The 18,758-nt window shown below is 53.9% G+C and overlaps 1 protein-coding gene across 3 annotated transcripts; it reads right to left on the reverse strand.

Annotated features, from left to right (window-relative positions):
- Window positions 1-7,823: 7,823 nt before the first annotated feature.
- TMEM125 (transmembrane protein 125) lies at window positions 7,824-11,308 on the reverse strand. Of its 3 annotated transcripts, XM_087446127.1 has the most exons (4): window positions 11,172-11,295; window positions 10,630-10,743; window positions 9,698-9,842; window positions 7,824-9,469 (listed from the first exon to the last, which is right to left on the reverse strand). In XM_087446127.1, exon 4 carries the CDS (start codon window positions 9,338-9,340, stop codon window positions 8,666-8,668), a length of 675 nt encoding a protein of 224 aa, XP_087302253.1. In that variant the 5' UTR covers window positions 9,341-9,469; window positions 9,698-9,842; window positions 10,630-10,743; window positions 11,172-11,295; the 3' UTR covers window positions 7,824-8,665. The 3 variants fall into 3 exon arrangements, with proteins under 3 accessions (XP_087302253.1, XP_004442017.2, XP_087302254.1); XM_004441960.3 differs by lacking the exon at window positions 10,630-10,743 and having other exon boundaries at window positions 11,172-11,308; XM_087446128.1 differs by lacking the exons at window positions 9,698-9,842; window positions 10,630-10,743.
- Window positions 11,309-18,758: the final 7,450 nt, after the last annotated feature.

Below are 18,758 nucleotides of genomic sequence, written 5' to 3' on the forward strand. Positions count from 1 at the left end.
CTCTTTTTTTTTTTATGAGGAAGATCTGCCCTGAGCACATGTCCATGCCAATCCTCCTCTTTTTTTTGCTGAGGAAGACTGGCCTTGGGCTAACATCCGTGCCCATCTTCCTCCACTTTATATGGGATGCCGCCACAGCATGGCTTGACAAGTGGTGCGTCGGTGCGCGCCCGGGATCCGAACCTGGGCCACCAGCAGTGGAGCGCGCGCACTTAACCATTATGCCATGGGGCCGGAAGTCACTCATTTTTATTTTCCTGAATTGGAAGTTGTACATAAATATGTTCCTTGTTGCTCATCCCTGGAAGACACTGCTCGGACAGCCCCTCCTCCAGGACACCTTCCCTGAGCCCATCTCTCATCACACCCTGTGAGTTTCTCTCTCGTTCCCTCGCCACGTTTTATTTTAGTCTTTATTACAATTTGCACTTACCCCTTACTGTGCCTGTCCCCAGAGGCACAGCTAGACTGCGAGGTCCCTGAGGCCACAGGCCATGCCTCATTCTGTTCCTCAGAGTCTTGCACACGGCGGATGCTAAATAAATATTTGTTGAATTACTACGGGCTGAGGAGTGAGTAGATGAAAGGCAAGTGGAGTCGACCGTGGAAGAATTTATCAGGAATCTTGACAAAGAGGAGAAGGAGAGAGTCATACTTGCTGTTGGAGAGACTGGGGCAAAGGAGGCAGTTTTGAGAAGGGAGAGACTTGGGGCCAGCCCTGTGGGGTGGTGGTTAAGTTCTCGTGCTCCGCTGTAGCAGTCTGGGGTTCGCGAGTTTGGATCCCGGGCACGGACCTGCGCACAGCTCATCGAGCCATGCTGTGGCAGTGTCCCACATATAAAGTAGAGGAAGATGGGCACGGATGTTAGCCCAGGGCCAGTCTTCCTCACACACACACACACACACACACACGCACACACACAAATCAACTTTGTTGTTAATTTCCCTTCAGTCGTTTCCCAGGATCTGGCAAAGGCACACGGTTCGGGAGGTAGGAAGGACGTGTAGATCTCACAGTGCCCGCCCCGACCCTAACTGCTGCCGGTGCCCGGGGAGCACGTGCTCTGCGCTGGGGCAGAGGCAGCAGCACGGGGCTTCCGCTGCCACTTCCGTCAGCCAGCAGCTGGTGGTCCTCGGGAGAGCACCTTCATTTTGGAGGCTTCAGTTCCCTCATCTGTGAAAAAAAGAGGGGTTAAGAGAGATGATCTTTAAGATTCCTTCCAGTTCAAAAAAAAGGGAAAGACTTGAATTAGCTGCTTTTGGTTGCAAGCATTGGAAGGGAGTTTTGGAGGAGAATTAAAGGGACAGCCGACTCAGGAGGCCAGGAAGCAGGTGGTCCCAGCAGAGTACCTCTGTCATTTATGGGCATGAATGAGACTCCAGGCCTGGGACTCCCAGACTCTTGATTCCAGGTTTCAAGTACTCAGGTGACAGAATGTGACTGGCCCAGTTTGGGTCAAGTATCCATCACTGGTCCACCAGCTATCACCGGTGAGGGCAATCTGCTGTAGTACGTATGCGATTTTGGGAGTCCCCCTGTTTGTTTCAGGTCATTCCCAGACGAGGGGAAGTTGTCATAAACCAGGTGGCCACCCCACCTTGGTATCAAGGTAGGGAGCTTGCACTTCAACCTGAGAGCAACTGAGGCTCACTTGTGAACATTTTTGGCAAAGGAGTGACAATCATGATAGAAAAGTCATTCTGGATGCTGTACTGGGGTGGGTTGGAGGAGAGAGACCCAGAGAGAGGTGATAAGACCTGACTAAGGTGTGGCACAGGAAACAGATTACAGAGATAGGAAGGGAGTGGGGTCTGACTGCTGGATGTGGGGAGTAGGAAGGAGTCAACGAAGATGCCCTCATTTCTGGCTGGATGGCTGGGCACATTGAGGAGGAGCAGGTTTTTGGGGAATGAGGATTCAGTGCCGGATGTGAGATTTCCAGGGGGAGATGCCCAGGGGCAGCTGGATTCACAGGGGGAAGTCTGGTCTGCAGATGTGGGTTTGGGAACAGTTAGTAATAGGGTCACTGAGACCCTGGGAGGGAATAAGATCATCAGGGGAGGGGTGGAGCTGAGGCAGTGCTGAGGACTGAGCAGGGAAACACTGACATCTAAGGGCTTGTTAGCAGAGGAGGACACGGCAGGGGAGCCCAGTGCACACAGCCCCAACCCCAGCAATTGTTCTGAGTCCAGAGACGTCTGACCCTTGCAGGCCTGGAAGTCCCTGTGTCTGGGACAGCAGCAGAGGCCGCCCCAGCCTGGGATCCTGGAGAAGGACCCTGAGCAGCAGAACTAAGGGACTGAGGGCACATCCTGGCCTCCAAGGGAAGAGCTGGGCCTGTCACCTGGTCTCCTGCTCCCCAGTGCCCACCTGGAGGGGCTGCCCTGCCTGCAGTTCTGGGCCAGAAAGCAGCTCAGCGTCCCGTGTTCACATACTCTCTGGTACCCGAGTCAGAACCTCTGAGGGATCCAGGAGAAGGGCCCACTTCCAGAAGAGCAGTCGCTTTTCCTGAGCCCTGCACCCAACAAGGGTCAGCAGGGAAGGCTTCCTCTCAGAACCTGCTGTGGGCATCAAGCCTGGCTGAGCAGGGCCCTGGGGCCACAGAACCGTGGACCCTGTCCTGAGAGGCCTTGCTGGGTTCCTCTGAGGAATCATTCCCACTGCATTCCGCATGCCTGGCCCCAGGCATGAAGGGGGAGTGTGAGCTGGGTCCAGAGGTTCAGAGGCCCAGGGATGCTGGAACTACTGGGAGGCCTGAGACTTAGACAGACCTCTCTCTGGTCTGCCCTCCTCTAACTTCAGGCCCTGGCCCCAGTCTGCCTCTGCCCCTGGCCCTGCACCCTGACCCGCACCCCTCAGCACCTGCCATTACTTACTCTGTCCTGGCAGTCCCAACCGAGACCTGACTGCGGAGGACAACCCAGCTTCCCGGATGCTTCGTCCTGCTGCCCCCAAAGCAAGGTTATGTCCCTTGTCCTTGTGTGGAGGCCAAGACAGGGGGTCACAGAAGCCACAGACATGAAGTTTAAGAAGCCCAGCAGAGCAGCAAAGTGAGTTGAAAGCACAGACTACCTGGATTCAAACCCCGGCTCTGCCATGTACATGCTGTGTGATCTTGGACAATGACTTATCCTTCAGTGCTCCGATTTCTTCTCAGTAAAATGGGGATCATAATAGTACTTACCTCATGCGGTTAGAAGGATTAAATGAGCTATACATGTAAAGTGGAACCAAGCAGGCACCTGCAAATGTTAGCTTTATCCCTATGGGCACCCCCAGGGCAATCGTGCCCCCAACAGGTGACCAGTCTTAATCTTGAGGGAGGAGCTTGCCTAGCCTCCTCCCTCCTCAATCATTCAGGGCTGGGGATTTGAGCTTCCCTGTTTGCCAGGACTCAGGTCAGAAGATCTGGCCAGGACAGCAAAGGACTTGAATTAGAATCTCTGTTGCTGTAGAGTATAATAATAACAAAAGAACAACAACAACAATAATAAGGGCACTGATGTTCAATCTTACATCTGCTGGGCAGGCACCCCCACTTTATAGACTGAGATGAGGCTCAAACAAGTTAACTGCAACTTGCCTCACTCAGCAATAACGCCATTATCTCACCCTAAAGTAACGATAAAATAGACCCAGAGAAGGAAACTCCTGGTTGTTGGACTCGCCTCCACCCGGCCTGGGCTGGCACCCCCGTCCCAAGTGGATGGGGGCCGAGAAGTTTCAGGATGCAAGCTCCAGGCCTGGGAGAGCAAGCTGTGGAGTAGAAGTGGTATGTCCCATCCCTGGCTGGGCCCTCCTGGTCCCTGGGGCTGACTTCCATGGCTGTGCCCAGCGGAGTCTCACAGGTCTTGGGGAAGAGTCAAGAAGGCAGCCCCTGACCATGTGCAGAAAGCTGAGCATGAAGGGGCATGTGTTGGTCCCCTGATGTTCCTCTAGGGAGACCTGAGTGTTCCCAGAAGGCCTGAGGTCTCATGTTGGATGTGACTGGATATGATGTGAGGACCACCTAGACTGGAACAGATTTGGAAGTTTCTGGAACACATTATTCCAGCATCTAGGTATCCAGGTGACATGACTAAGAACCTGGAGTTGGACTGTTGAGCCCAGGAGGAACATGTGGCAAGTCTCTCTCTCTCTACATCTCTCCTGCCACCATGATGGGAGCCTCTAGGTCCAGACCACTCTACTCTGTCTCGCCATCAGCTGTCTTGTCTTTTCATGCATCACCAGTCTAGATTTCAGGGTCCATTATTTCAACCTCTCTCTTGCCAATATCCTCAACTTACCTGCCCCCTTGCCTCACCACTGTACCCTCCGAGTGAAACTCCAACCTGAGACCTGCATCCTGGCCTCTGTGGCTGTTGAGAAAACCCCACCATTGCCCAGGCTGGTGCCTCTGTTAATGCCTGGTCTCCAGCCTCCCATGGGCTCTCAAAGCTTCTGGCAATCTTGCTGTTTGCTTGGTCAGATCCCTCTCCCATTCTCCATAGTGGCTCTTTAAAATGGCCTCTGCCTCACAGAGAGAATAATTGTTGGTCAGGGCCTCCCTCAACTTCCTGCTACAAAACCCACAAACTCACTTATGTCCATTCTTCCTTTTCTTTTCAAAATGGCATTGTAAGCCCAAACCCTCCATCTTGTGTCCTGGATCCAGCCTCCTTGCCTCTCCACCTAAGGATTTTAAAAATGGCCTCTTCTCTACCTTGTATCTTAAACTTCTCTATCAATCAACATTAACCCATCACATCTCTTCCATTTTAAAAATCTCCTCCAGTCACAAAGACCTGTTGGTCCCACCTTCTGAGCATCCATTGAATCTGTTCTGTTTCACTCTGTCCTAACAGCCACCCCCTTGTCTAAGCCCCACCATCTCGCGTCTGGAGATGGCATTAATCAACCAACTGATTTCTCCACCTCCATTCTTGTCCCTCCAATTAATTCTCTATGCTGCAGGCAGAATGATTGTCCTAAAACACAATTCAGACCAGGCCATTCCTCTGCTTGTAATCCTTTACTGGCTTCCCCATGGCCTTAAGAAACTATGCCACCTGCTAGGGAGCCTCTGAAGCCCAGGACTGGCCCAGGGCTCCTCCTTGGCTGCACCCCTTGCCTCTTGCCAGCAGGTCCTCCATGTTCCAGCCACACCAACCCTTCGTGTTTCCTTGAGGAGCCAAGCTCGCTCATCTCTGTATCCTTCTGCTGCTCTTGCATCTTTCTGGGATATTCTTTCTTCCCAACCTCTCTAGCTTGGCCAGTTGCTTCTCATCCCTCAGGGCCAGCTCTGACGGCACTTCTTGGGCTGTTTGGCCATTTCTTCTTATTCTTTTTCTCCTAAGGCCAATCCCCAGCTCCAGACTGCAGTCAGTGAGTCCCAAATCCTATTCTGGCCAGAGTACTTCCCTGATTAAAATCTTTGCATGTTTCTCATTGTCCTGAGGACAGAGTCCAAATTCCTCAGTTGGGCTGACAAGGCCACTTGACAGACAGGAGACAGGAGGAGTGACTTGGTGGGAGTAAAGTGAAGGCTTCCCACCACGTGACTTCATTTTCTGATGATGTGAGAGGCCAAGTGGTCTACAGAGAGTGGTGCTGGGAGTGTGGAGTGGGTGATGCTGGGGTGTGGGGGAGAGGACAGAACTTGAGGGTCACTGGAGGAGCAGGAGCTGACCAGGGAAACAGCGTAACTGACAAACAGCACTGCGGACCTGGTGGAGATTGGTGATGAGGAGGTCACGGTGACACAGGCTGCCTGGCCGTGTGGATTTCTCTAATAACTGCTCACTGCGAGCTGGCAGGTGCAGTGAAGGCAGATGGGTGGGTTCATCCACGGAGCGGGGTTTGCTGGCAGGGTGGGACCAAAGGGCAGGGGGCTAAGGAGTTGAGGGCTCTGTCAAGGAGTGAGTGAGATGGTGGGTCACAGAGTCTTAACCAGAAGGGAGATGAAGACAGGAGGGAGCAACTTTAGAGAGAGCCAGCAGCGGAGCCAGTGGACGGCTGGTTGCAATGTGGACCGAGATGAGGTTTAGTGAGATGCTTTGAGCAAACGAGCTGGAGGCAGGAGGTTGCAGGGTTGGCTTCAGTGATTGAGGAAGTAGCAGCATTTCAGCCCTGCCTGTGCCTCCACCCAGCTCTTACCATCCTGTCTCATGTTATAGGGTGTACGTGCCCTTCCCCTGCCCTTTGGAACGGGCGCGAACCATATTCTTCATCTGGTGTCCTTCCCAGGAGAGCCTGACACAGGTCTTGCCTACAGTAGCTGTCACCCAGGCATTTGTGCCACGTCACCCTTCCCTGCCCATTTTCCAGGCCTCTGTGTTCATTTTCCTTTAGTTTCTTAAAGGAAATATTGTGAGAGTCTAACCCTGCCTCAGCTAAAAGGAAACAGGAGTTCTCCGCATGTTACAGGTAGAGAGGGTTCTGAGGTCCTCTAATGGCCCTGAAGTTGGTGATGACCACAGCTCCCTCTTGGGAACTCAGGAAGAGGGAGTATTTCTGTGGCAGACAGTGCAGGGCCTCAGGAGGGAAAGATTCAGGGCAAGCACTGGACTTTCCTACCCTTCCCAATTATAGGTGGGTCTCTCCACGATCCTTGGACACACATTGCCATCCAACCAAGCCAAGTCCTTCATCCATCCAACAAAGCACCTACCATGTGTCAGGCTCAGGAACTAGGGACACACAGGTGAGCAAGACCCAACCCTGCCAGGAGGCGCTCACCAGCTGATTAAGGAGACAGGCACACACAGAAAGAACTGTGGACTGGCGTCTACAAGAGGGTTTGGGCATAGAAAAGGGGCAACTCGCTAGTTTAGGGGGAAAGGGTCAGAGAAGACTCTCCAGAGGCTGTGGCTCCCTAGAGCACTGGGTCTTGATGGCAAAGAGAACTAAAAAGGCTGGGCGAAGTGAGACAATGTGGTGAGATCACACAACAGCTCAGCGTGGCTGGCTCGTGGGGTGCTTTGAGAGGAGAGGGAGGCCAAATCACGTTAGGGAGGCTGCATATTAGCCTGCAAGACGTGGGGGCCACGGAAGGATTTTAGGGTAAATTTCCATTTTCGTTCTAGGACAGTCACTCTGGCTTAAGTGTAGGTGAGATGGAGGAGCTGGTTCAAGACAGAGAAGAGGGCTTCCATTCTGAATGTGTGGAGTCTGAGGAGCCCATGGAAAACCCGGTGCTCCTGGGCAGGCGCTGTTCTTCCTGCTCATGTGGCTCCCTCCCTGCATTGGCAACATCCTTCCCCTCACCCATCAGCTTTTTCTCCAGGAGACTGCCTTGATCTTGGCAGCTGAAAGCAATTTTCTCTTGTCAGAGCTCTGTAGTTCTAGCTTAGCACCTCTTAGGAGACACGTCTGGCTTCCCTGCCCCCTTGGTGTCCTCCGCCGGGCTCCATGTAATCTGTACCTCGCGAAGCGGGAAGGGGTGAATGCCAACCAGTGCCCTTGAGCACTCTTCCAGTGGAACGTCACCTCTGCCACCCAGGAAGTGTCCCTGCACTACAGAAGGGGAAATCCCATCCAGGGCTGACCCCAAGCAGGAAGTGACTCTTACCGCCCAGACGGGGTTTCAACCACCCCTCCCATGCCTGGGAACCCAGAGGCAGGCCAGCTGGAGCAGCAACTACACAGGCCAGGATGTTCTGGTTTCAGAGGTGGGGGGGAAGCCACAGCCTCTAAAGAAACCAGCTGATAAAACCCCAATACTGGAGGCCTCACCTTGAACCAGCACATGAGCAAATGCGAAGGACTCAGGACCGCCCCCTCCCAGAGCAGAAACCCACCACCTTCCTGAGGCTGAGCATTTCCTTGCCCCATCTCCCCTCCAGCTTCTTAGTACCCAAGAGGAGAAACCACAGGCCTGACTGAGGACACCTCCAAGGCACCTTCTGTCAGCCTGAGACAGGCACAAAGTGTTCACTTTGGAAGGGGTGGGTGTGGGGGAAGGGGTAAGGAAGGGTCTCCGGGTGAGACGGGGAGGTAAAGACAGTAACAACAGCAGCAGCCACCACTTTATTGCACATCTGTCATGTGCCCAGTCCTTCCACACATGACGTCATTTAATTCTCACAATCGATTACCACGACCATGACCACGGCTCTCAAGAAACTGAGGCTCAGAGAGGTTAAGTCATTTGCCCAAGTCCCCTGGTGGGTAAGTGGTGGAGGGGGGGTTCCAATCCAGGCCCGTCCCACTCCACTCTTGTATATTCTCTCCACTCTGCCACTACTCACTCTCCTCATGGAGGGAGACTCACTGGCGCACTCCTGTGGAAACCCCTGACAGGTGTCACAGGGCAGAGCTGGCTTTCAGGGGTGTTGGGCATAGGGGCCGAGAATCTTCAGGGATCCCAGATCCTTCTCTGCCTAGAGACCCCAGACACAGACAGGCGGACTCTGACAGTTCCATGGACACAAACCCCCAGTTCCAAGGAGAAACATACTCACTCTCCCGGGGTGTGGATGTGCCGGTACACACAGGCTCTTCATCACACGTCCCCCAGGAGGGCCGAACAGTCCTAGGGACATGTACACACTCACATACACTCACTATCCCCCGTGTGCGTGCGTGCACACACACACTCACTCACACTCGCACACTCACGCATGCCCTGGCACAGTTCTGTGGCTGCAGGGGTGGGTCGTGGGAAAGAGGACTCTGACTTGATCAGATGAGGCTGGCAATGCTGGATGTGGTCTCATGTCGCTGGCCAGCAGACAACCGTCCTGAGATGCTGAAGATGCTGCCACTGCCACTGTGGTCACTGTGGGTGGCGGGAGGGGCAGCACGGATCGGGGGGCAGTGTCCACTCACGCCCACCTGGTACAGCAGCAAGCCTAGTAGCAGGAGCGAGCCTGAGGCAGCCAGGGCGATGCCCACAGACAGCATGGCAGCCAGCGGCCGGGCAGGGGCAGGGGTGGCGGCCAGCCCAGCCAGCGTCAAGCCAGTGACCAGCAGCACAAGGCCACTAAGCAGCACCACGAGGGCATCAGCACCTCCACCACTGCGTAGCAGGGCCACATGGTGGGGCTGGCGTACGCAGTTCATGTCCTGCACGGCTGAGCTCATCAGCTGCTTAACCAGAACCAGCAGGGCCAGCAGGCAGAGCACAGTGCCTGCTGCCAGCCGCCACTCACCTGAGCGGCTGCTGGTGGAAGAGAGCAGTGCCACACCACCCGTCCCACAGCCTGCCACGAGGCCCACGGCCACGGCAAAGCAGAGTGCTGAGCGCCGTGGCTGCTGGGACCACCATAACTCCACCTGCTCTGCCAGCACATCTGGGGGCAGCCCCTCGCCCAGCGGGGCTCCAGCCTCTCGGGCAGACATGGCTGGGTCTGGCATGAGTCAGGGCAGAGGGTGGCCTCAGGGGTTAGAGGGTACGGATCACAGCCTGGAGCCCCCACCACCTGCTTGGCAGCCAGAGGCCCAGAGTCCTGTTTCTCTCCCGGTCCAGCATATGGTCACCATCACCTGCAGGGAGGAGATAACAGTTGTTATGTTATCTGCCCCCCATGTTCTCTCCTGGGAGCTTTGGGGATGATCCCCGGGAATCTTCCCATGCTCCCTGGAATCCCCCCAGGAAAGCCCTCTCCCCAGCACTGCCCCTTGGGAATGCCTCTCCAATACCCCAGGAGAGTTCCCCCCACATGAAGCCCCCCCCTCCCCCACTCCAGGGAACCCCCTTGCCCAGCCCCTGACCTCTCTGGCTCCGGCTCTCTCAGTTGCCTGTCCCATCCCGGCTGGCCAAGGGAGCTGGAGCCACGGTGGCCAAGGAGATGAAGAGCCAGAGATAAAGCCTCATTCAGGATCCAACTCACGTGGCCTCAGCTGTCACCGCTGGCTCCTAGGGGAGGAGGATTGTGGGGAGGGAGGGGGCTTACGACTTAACCCTTCTGGATCCATCAGCGACTGTGAATCTTCTCTCTTAGGGCTGTGGCTCCTTCTCTGTGGGTTAGGATCTGACCCCTAACATCCTCCCTCCCCTAACGCCCCATCTAATCTCACAGCCTTTGCTGCTGTTTCCCCAATCTCTCCCTCTTTCAACCTGGATCTCCCTCCCGAGCTCTAGACCCATAAGCGAATTGTCACCTTGATGTCCCAAAGTCGCCTCTGATGCAACAGGTCCCAACCCAAGCCCGTCATCTTACCCCAAACCTGCTTCTCCTCTTGTATTCCTCACTTATGCACATCCGGGGAGGCCACCTCTAAACATTTCTCCATCATTCCCTGCCCCCATCCCTACAGCCCTCCCTCTTCGCCTCGCTCCCCACCTCCTCACTGCTCTCCCTGCCTCCCCTCTTCTCCCTCTCACCATGCACCCTCCATGCCATCCTCCTCCACAGTTTCTCTAAAGTGGTGCAAAGGGAAAGCAGGGCTCTGGATGTGACCCCAGCTGCCATCCCTACTGCCCAGGGGAACTTGGGCAGTGGGGTTACTGCCCAGTGGTTACTCATTGAACATGTCCTCTAGAGGCCAGTCAGATGACTCACACTGGGCAAAATAAGGCAGCAGCGGTCCCTGCCCTCAAGGAGCCCCAGTTTACAGCAGCTGCGTTCCTGTGACAAATGCCCTGGGTGGGTTAGTCAGAAGAGGGGCTTGGGGGAGGGTCAGAGAAGCCCCCGTGTGTTTACCTCTTAGAGCCTCAGGCGCCTCATCTGAAAGTGAGGACAATAACATTTATCTTGAGGGATGGGGGCAGGTCATTTGATATCTCCATTTCAGAATTCCAATGGGAATTCTATAGCCTGCATAGATGCCCAAAGAATGCTTTTTGAGTAAAAGAACACAATGTTCTCCCCTCCGATTCAGGACGAAACACCTGCTTATACATAGGACGCAGGCCCTGGATCATTCCAGGAATATGACTACGTGGCTGTACATGGGTTACACCCCTGGTGAGGTATCCGTCCTCTACAATCCCTCTGCAGGGGCGGCCCGCACGCGAGGTGGGAGGAGCAGGTGCAGAAGCCCCCAAGGGAGGCTGGGGAGGGGCCGTGGGCGGGGCCTGGAGTCAGTCCCAGCATTCCCTAGAGCTGTGACTTCACTGGTCTGAAAGCGCTTCCATGGGCGTGCGGGACAGTGGAGCCAGGCCGGGGGTGGGGTGGAGGCTCTCAGAAAGAGCCAGTGGGAGAAGGTGGGGGTGGAGGGGGTAGGGGGACTTGGGGGCACTCACAAGAAGCCTGGAAGTGCTGGATCCGATCTGAGCAGGCAGGGCCGGGCCGGTGGGGCGCTCCAGCTCTGTTTCTGGGCGAGCGCTTCACCTGCCTAACCTGCACCCAGGTGAGCCCTGGGGGGGAGGGGGATCAACAGGTGTTTCCAAGGCAGGGCTTGAGCTGATTGGCTGATGTGGCACTGCTCCTTTTGTGGGGCAGTGGCATTTCTGGGAAGGGAGGGGCTTCTCTCAGCTGCTGCCAGGGCTCGAGCACAATTCCCAGACCTGGGCAGCAGGAGGACTGCTGTCTACTGCCCAGTGCCTGGGCCCTAACGCATCCCCCAGCTCCAGCCCCAAACCTAACCCCAGCCCAGCCCCTACCCCACATCTCAGCCCCACCCCTGAATCTCAAATCCAATTCCAGTCCCAGCTCCAAAGCCCAACCCCAAGTCTGGCTTGAAACCCCAGCTCCAAATTCTGGAATTATGTCCCAGACCTCCCCCTCCCCCTCAGTGCCAGCCTTGCCTCCTGTTCCTGAATCCACCTCCAAATCCCAAATCCCAACTCAAACCCTGCCTCAGCCCCAAATTCCAACACCAGCTGATCCCCAAACCCAGCCCCAGTGCCTCCATCCCTTGGCGCTTTCCTCTGGCTGGAACCGCCAGGGGAAAGCCCCTAGCTCCTCTCCTTCACAGCCCCACGGGCCTGACAGGGGTGGGGTGGGGTGGGGTGGGGGTGCTGCCCCACTGGCCTGAATTCTGCTGGGGGAGGTGGGATTTGAGCACACCAGGAAGAGGGGTAAAGGCACCTAAGGTGGGAAATGGAGCTCCCTTGCTTAAAACACTTGCAGAATAAATGCCACACTCCTTCACAGGGCTCACAAAGCCCCTGCCATCTACACCGTGCTAGTCATTTGCCACTGGCCCCTGCCCTCCAGCTAGGATGCATGTCTTCAGTTCTGCACGCTCTGTCCTCTGCTCTGCCCTTCTGGTCGGTTTTTGAACTCAGAGTACCCTCTGCCTGAGATATTTACCACCCCCCAGCCTCAGTCTGGTCAACTCAAATTCTTCAACTGAGATGTCACCTCCCCCAGGAAGCCCTTCCTGACCTCCAGGCTGGCTTAGGTGCCTCTTTGGTGCTCCCATGGCCCCTGTGCTTCCCCCACAACTGCTCTTACTGCAAGTGCTGTAATTGCCCTACTGACTTACCTGTCACTCCCACTAGATGTGTACTCCCCAACAGGTATAGGTTTAGGGCTCATTTTGCTAACCATCGTGCCCTCAGCAGCCAGCACTGTGCCTGGCACATGGCAAGTAATCAATATATATTTGTTGAATGAACGAACGTGTGAACTGACAGGTGTCGAGGTTTTGAGCAGGGAGCGTGTGAGATGAAGCTAGAAAGACAAGTTTGGCTCAGGTTGCACAGGGCCTTGAATGCCACGGTGAGGCATTTGGACTCATATGGGATGCCCATGGAGGCTTCCGAAATATAACAGGGACAGGTCAGGGCTCTGCTTTTAATAAGCGAATCTGACACCACACATCACACGTACTCTGGATGGCGAACGGGGGGCTCATTGTAGGTGGTTATAGGTAGAGGTGTACTCGTCTCCTGCATTGAGCCCCTTATAATGCCTCTTGCTCTCTCTCCTTCTGATGTATATGAAATAGACAAGAAAAACAAAATCAAAGTTATCTTCTCATTATTAGCCCACAAAATAATTATGCTTGACTGGTCTGTGCTTCTCTCTGCTTTGTTCTGTGGAGCTGACTGGGGGCTGATCAACACTCTAGAGCAGCTTGTCCAACAGAAATATAACATGTGCCACGTATGTAATTTAAAATCTTCCAATAGCCACATTAAAAAAGTAAAAGGAAACAGGTGAAATTAATATATTAAAATTTTTATTTAACCCCCGAATATTTTCTTTTTAATATACAAGTGATTAATGGGCTCTTTCAGTCTTTTATTTTGTATGAAGTCTTGAAAATTTGTTGTGTATTTTATTCCTACAGTGCATCTCAGTTCAGACTAGCCACATTTTAAATGCTCAATTGCCACACGTGGCTCACGGTTCCCTTACTGGACAGTGCAGCTCTAGATGGTTCTTTCCCTCAAGGAAAAGTTAGGGCAGGCTGACCGCTGTGAGGCAGGTTGGATCTTGGAGACAATCATGTGGGTTTGCCACTTTGCAAAGCAGTATAAAGGTGTCTCCTGACCTGGGAGGAGCAGGGGAGCAGTGGGCCTGACAGGGCTCACTGGCTGTATATTTCTCTTGCACATGTCTAACATTTATTTATCCTCCTGGTCCCATGGAGGGGCCGGTCCTAGCCAGACTCATGGTCCAGTTGCCCTAGGGAGAGCTGGGCAAGGCAGCTCATGAGATTTTCCGTCCTTTCCCCTGGGGGTTTTGAAGGGAAATTTTTGGGTTGGGGGAACAAAGCCTAAAAGTATCCTCAGTTTAAACATTGATTGGGCGAGCTTTTGTTCTTGGTCTTATCAAATAACTTGGAGTTAAAGAGACAGGCAGCCTCCTCGCAGGGCTGTTGAACTCTGTCCCCAAAGCAGAGGCTGTTGGGGCAGCTCAGATGGGCAGTAATGAAGGCCAGGAGGGGGCGGCGGCAGTGGGCACAGAGCGCAAGGTGTGGATTCCAGCTGATCAATTAGATGGCCATCAGACAGTGGAAATATTGGCGGGAGACAGAGAGGCCCTGGGGCCCAGTTTCTGCTTCTGCCATGTTCCCACTCAGACTATTCCCAGCCCAACGGCTGGAGTGATCCTGTTTTAAGGTAGAGAGGGTAATGTCACTGCCATGCTTGAGTCCCTCCAGTCTTACCTAGACAAACAACCAAAGTCCTCCCATGGTCTCTAAGGCCCTCTGACCTCATCCCCTGTTGTTCCCCCATCACTTGCTCTTGCTCAGAGCCTTTGCACTGGCTGTTCCTTCTGCCTGGACTGCTTTTGTCCCACAAGGCTCCCTCTCTCACCTTCAGGAATGTGCTCAACGTCACCTGCTCAGTGAGACCTTCCGGCTGCCCTGAAATCACAACCTTCCCCAATACTTCCTATCCCCCCACCCTTATTTCTTTGTTTTTCTTTATTCTCTTATGTTTCTCCTTAGCACTTATCACTGTTTAATATGCTATATAGTTTTCTTATCTATCTGGAATATTGTCTATCTGCCCCCCTAGAACACAAGCTTCATGAAGTTCACAATGTATCCTAGCTCCTGGAACAGGCCTGGCATCCAACGTGTGCTCAGGGAAAGCTTGGTGAATGAGTGAATGAATGGTCGAAAGAGCACTGGCTTTGGAGCTAGACTGACCCTGAAGTTTCAAGTCCCGGTTCTAGCTGAGTAGCCTTAGAAAAACAGCTTAACCTCTATGTGTCTCAGTCTCTTCCTTTGTCAAATGGGGACAACAGTACTTAGTCTAAACAGTTGTGTGTGGGGGGGATTGAATAATATAACCAATTCATCCAGCAAGCATTTACTATTTCCCTTCTCTGGACCAGGTATTGTGCCAGGTGCTGGAGACCCAGTGAGCAAAAGAGGCCCTGCCCCTGCCACCCAGAAGGGCATCTGGAGAATGGCACCCGGCAGCAAGCACAGTGCAACAGCAGGTCTCCAGTACCCGCCCCCACCCCCACGCTCCACGAGTGACAGATACCCAAGACAGACATCTTCTGGAGTATCTGCCTGCTCACAATGACCAACTTCACTGCAGGGAAGAACACCAGCAGCCAGGATTCTATTTTGTGACCCACCCCGAGGGGTATGGTTGATTGGATAGAGGTAGCCCCAGACTCAAGCTAGGCCAAAAATACTCTCTTTCACAATTTAAAATCAGACTAGAGATTCCACTTCAGCCTTGGGGTTCCTACTAATGAGATGCTAAGGTACCCTTCTGCTCGCTGAACTGGCAACGGGAAGCTGGTCTGCAGAGAGGGGCAAGGACAAGAGAGGGAGAGGGGGTTCCAGCAGTGTCCCAGGCCCCGGGTCATGTCCTTCTTGAGGCCTGGCTGTGTCTCTGCCTTGAGATTCCATGAGACCCCCACAGCCAGATAATAACTCTCCCTTTTTGCTTAAACTGGCTGGAGTTGGTTTCGTTACTTGTAGCCAAAGAAGGGCACCCATAGTTTCTCTGTTCAGAACTAGAATCTCACAGTCCCAATTTTAATACATTTAATACATTAGGACACACAGTAGGTGCTTAGTAAGTACTAGTCTACACTCACTGACCCGGCCAAATCCCACCACGTGACACATCCTAGATGAGCAATGAGTACAAATTCATGTATACAACTGGTCATGTTAGGTGATCAGGAATGCTAGTCCTTCTTGCTGCCTGGCGCACAGCAGGGTTACTTCCTTGTAAATCTGCTCCCCAGCCCAGCCCAGCTCAGGGGAATCTGATTGTCCCTCGTGGACGTGGAGCGTGGGGGTGGGGGCGGGTACTGGAGACCTGCTGTTGCACTGTGCTTGCTGCTAGGAAACACAAGCATAAGCAGGCCCCCAAAGCTCCGACGGTCTAGTGGAGCTCAGGGAGAGTGAACTCCACGCCTGGTCCTGCCATGCCTTCTCTCTCACCTCTCACTCCAAATCCAGAGCAATGATTGCAAGGGGGTCCTAACTGGACACACAGATATTCCTAGGCCCACCAGGGCCCCTCGAGCACTTCCTGGGAGCAGCTGGTTGGTAATGGTTGGTCATGCTTTGCGTAAGAAGCAATGGGGAAAGGTAGATGCTGATGTCAGAACCTCCTGTGGGACAGGGTCTTTGTTGCTGGGAGTACAGGATGGCAGAGGAGCCTTAGCTGGACAGCTCACACTGTCTGGCCACAACTGATGCTAAGTAGAAGGAGGGGAGGGGAGCCAATGGATGTCTGGGGCCCAGAGAGAGGGCAGCCCCCAAAGGCACCAGCTTTCACACCAGAATGGAATGAGTCCCCAGAGCTCAATGATGGACTACAACCAGAAGAACAAGAGCAGAGTCCATAAGCCAATGCCTAGCCATTTGGGTGACCGAGGGTCCCTATGGCTGCTGCAGGAGGAGGTGACTGACAGACCCACTCCATCAATGAGGGGTAAACTGACTAAGGGGCCCTGTGAAGGAGAAGGAGGCACCAGTGGGGTGAGAATCTCCCCATGGAGTCAGGATAGGCAAAGTAGAGGGAGGTCTCATATGCAGCAGCCACTCAGTCAATGCCACCCAACAGTTTGATGTAGGAACATGGAAGACAGAAGATGGAGAGGTAAACAAGATTGTACCTCTGGCCCCAGATTTGCTAGCAAGAAGCTGTGCTCACCCCTGTGCAGCTGAGAAGACACCCTGCTGACCTGCTGGCCAAGGTGCCAGGCTCTGCTGGGGTGGGGCTCTCCTTTGGCCTGGGCTTCCTCCTCCAGCTCATCCTCACCAGCTGGACTGTAGCCAGCCACTGGCTTAGGTGAGCTTAGTTTGGGAATTGTCAGTTCATTTTACTTCTGGTTTGGGCTCTCTGGGCATCACACTCCTGTAACCTCGTGTTCTGTTTGGGTTCCTCTGGTGCATGGGATTTGGAGGCCACTGGGCAGACTGGGCTGCAATCCTGGCCCTGCCAGTGTGACCCTGTGCCAGCTACTCTATCTTCCTTGGTTTTGGTTTCCTCATCTGTAACCTAAAGCCCATCTTGCAGGTTAAATGCAGCATATTTAAGTTGAAAAATCTGTCATCTGAAAATTGCTACATCCTAGCCACAGTGAATTTCCTCCTGGCCCTCAGAAGAGCCCCCGTTTCCTGTGCATGTTCCTTCTTCCTGGGTCCTTCTTCCTCCCCTTTTGTTTGGCTAACTCCCTCCAGTCCTTAAGTCAGAATAATTCACTTTTCTGCATCTCCACTGCCACCATTTTGGTCCCAGCAGCTGTCCTCTCACATGTAGTCAGGCACAGTGTCCTCCTAACTGGCCCTCCTGCCTCCAGTGTTGGGTTCCTCGATCCATGCTCCACTCAGATACCTGAGTGAACTTTAAAAACAGACACAACCTTTGCCCCCACGGAACTGAGAGCCCAGTAGAGAGGCAGCATCAAACTGAAGAGATACATCATAGTGAGGGTTACAGAGGAAAACAATATGGCAAGCGTAATTTCGGTGGGCGGAGGGAGGGATCAGGGACTGTCTTTCTGAGGAAGTGACATTTCAGCTACAACTGAAGGATGAGTAGTTCACTGAGTGAGGTGTGGGGGCAAGAGCATTTTAAGCAGAGAAACCAGTATGTGGAAAGATCTGGAAATAGGGAAGAACACAGCCTTCTACAGGAACCAAAAGGAGGACAGTGTGGCAAAGGCTTGGGAAGCAGTGGGGAGTGACTCTCAGGGGCTTAGCACTGGCCTCTGGACGGTCCGGTGTCTGTACTGTGCCTTCAGGACCCTATGCCATCTGGCTCTGCTGACCTCCCCAACCTCATTTCGAGTCAGTTTCTTCCGCAAAGGTAAAGCCAAGATGCTAGTGAATGGAGAAGTCCGAGTCCCAGAAGAGCCCACCTACTGGCATGATAATGTAACGGGCTGTCGTCTTGGCAGTTGAATCTCTTAGAGGGTGCCTGAACTTTCTCCTGCTCCCTGGGCCTGGTCTCCCAGTGTGCAGAGGACATGCTGGGGTGCACGCTGGTGTGGGGGTGATAAGCTGGCCACTGTGACAGGGTGCAGGCTGGGGGTGGGGGTGGGGGAGTCGCTAAGCAGAGCGAGTCCCATGTAAACTTTGCTTTGCGGCCTCTGCCATGCACCTTCCTTCTGTTATCCTCAGCCTTCCAGAAAGCCTTGCCAAGAGTGCCAGCTATGTCTCAGCTCTCACTGGGAAAACTAACCCAAGAGCAGAGTTAGGGAAAAGCAGTTGGGGAAGATGGGGAGATGCCTTGAAAACGCCCGTTTAATGCCCTGCCTTAAACGCCAGGTTTAAGAGAGCCAGCAGGAAGCAGCAGGGAACAGCAGGGACCCGGGGCTTAAATATTTGTTATTTGGGTATCAGACGGGTGTCTGGACTCTAGGGGGTGGGAGGAGACAGGAACATCTGGGTTACATTACTTTATTCTTTAGTGCATAAAGATGACCTTTCCTGGTATGTGTGGCTAGGTCACCCAGTATGGGGCCCAGAGGAAGAGGTGTCCCCCAGAAGTGGAGGTGTGGGACAGCACCCCGCAGAACAAGCATGACAAGTCTAGAGTGGCGTGGAGGGAGAGAAACAAGGGCAGAGCTCCGCGTAGAGTCCTAACAACAGGGGCAGCAGATAATGGAGGACTTGGGGGATGCTAGTAACTTTGCCAGGTTCATTATTTCACTCTCGTCTTTACACAGATGTGAAAATCCTCAGGAAACCTCATGATGTTTCACAAAGGAGAAGACAACGCAGGAAGCTTTGTCTGGCCCTGACTTGGCTGGCAGAGAAAGCCAGGTTAGAAGTGCAGGCTGTGACACTTCGGATGGGAGTAGGCAGCCCCGTGCTTAAGGCCTAGAGAAGCCAGCCCCTTGTCCGGTGCTATCTCTGCAGGAACAAGCAGTCGTGTCTGTGGATGAGCTGGAGCCCCCCAGTCCTCAGGGTCCCCTCTCTTCCTTCTCCCCTCCCCAGCACCCTG

Source organism: Ceratotherium simum, chromosome 22, assembly GCF_057802395.1.
Source record: "Ceratotherium simum simum isolate JZ-2026a chromosome 22, ASM5780239v1, whole genome shotgun sequence".
In the NCBI taxonomy this organism is placed as follows: domain Eukaryota; kingdom Metazoa; phylum Chordata; class Mammalia; order Perissodactyla; family Rhinocerotidae; genus Ceratotherium; species Ceratotherium simum.

What these genes read in the sequence shown, in the direction of transcription:
- TMEM125 (XM_004441960.3), bottom strand. Translation starts at nt 9,340, where the DNA reads ATGCCAGACCCAGCCATGTCTGCCCGAGAGGCTGGAGCCCCGCTGGGC.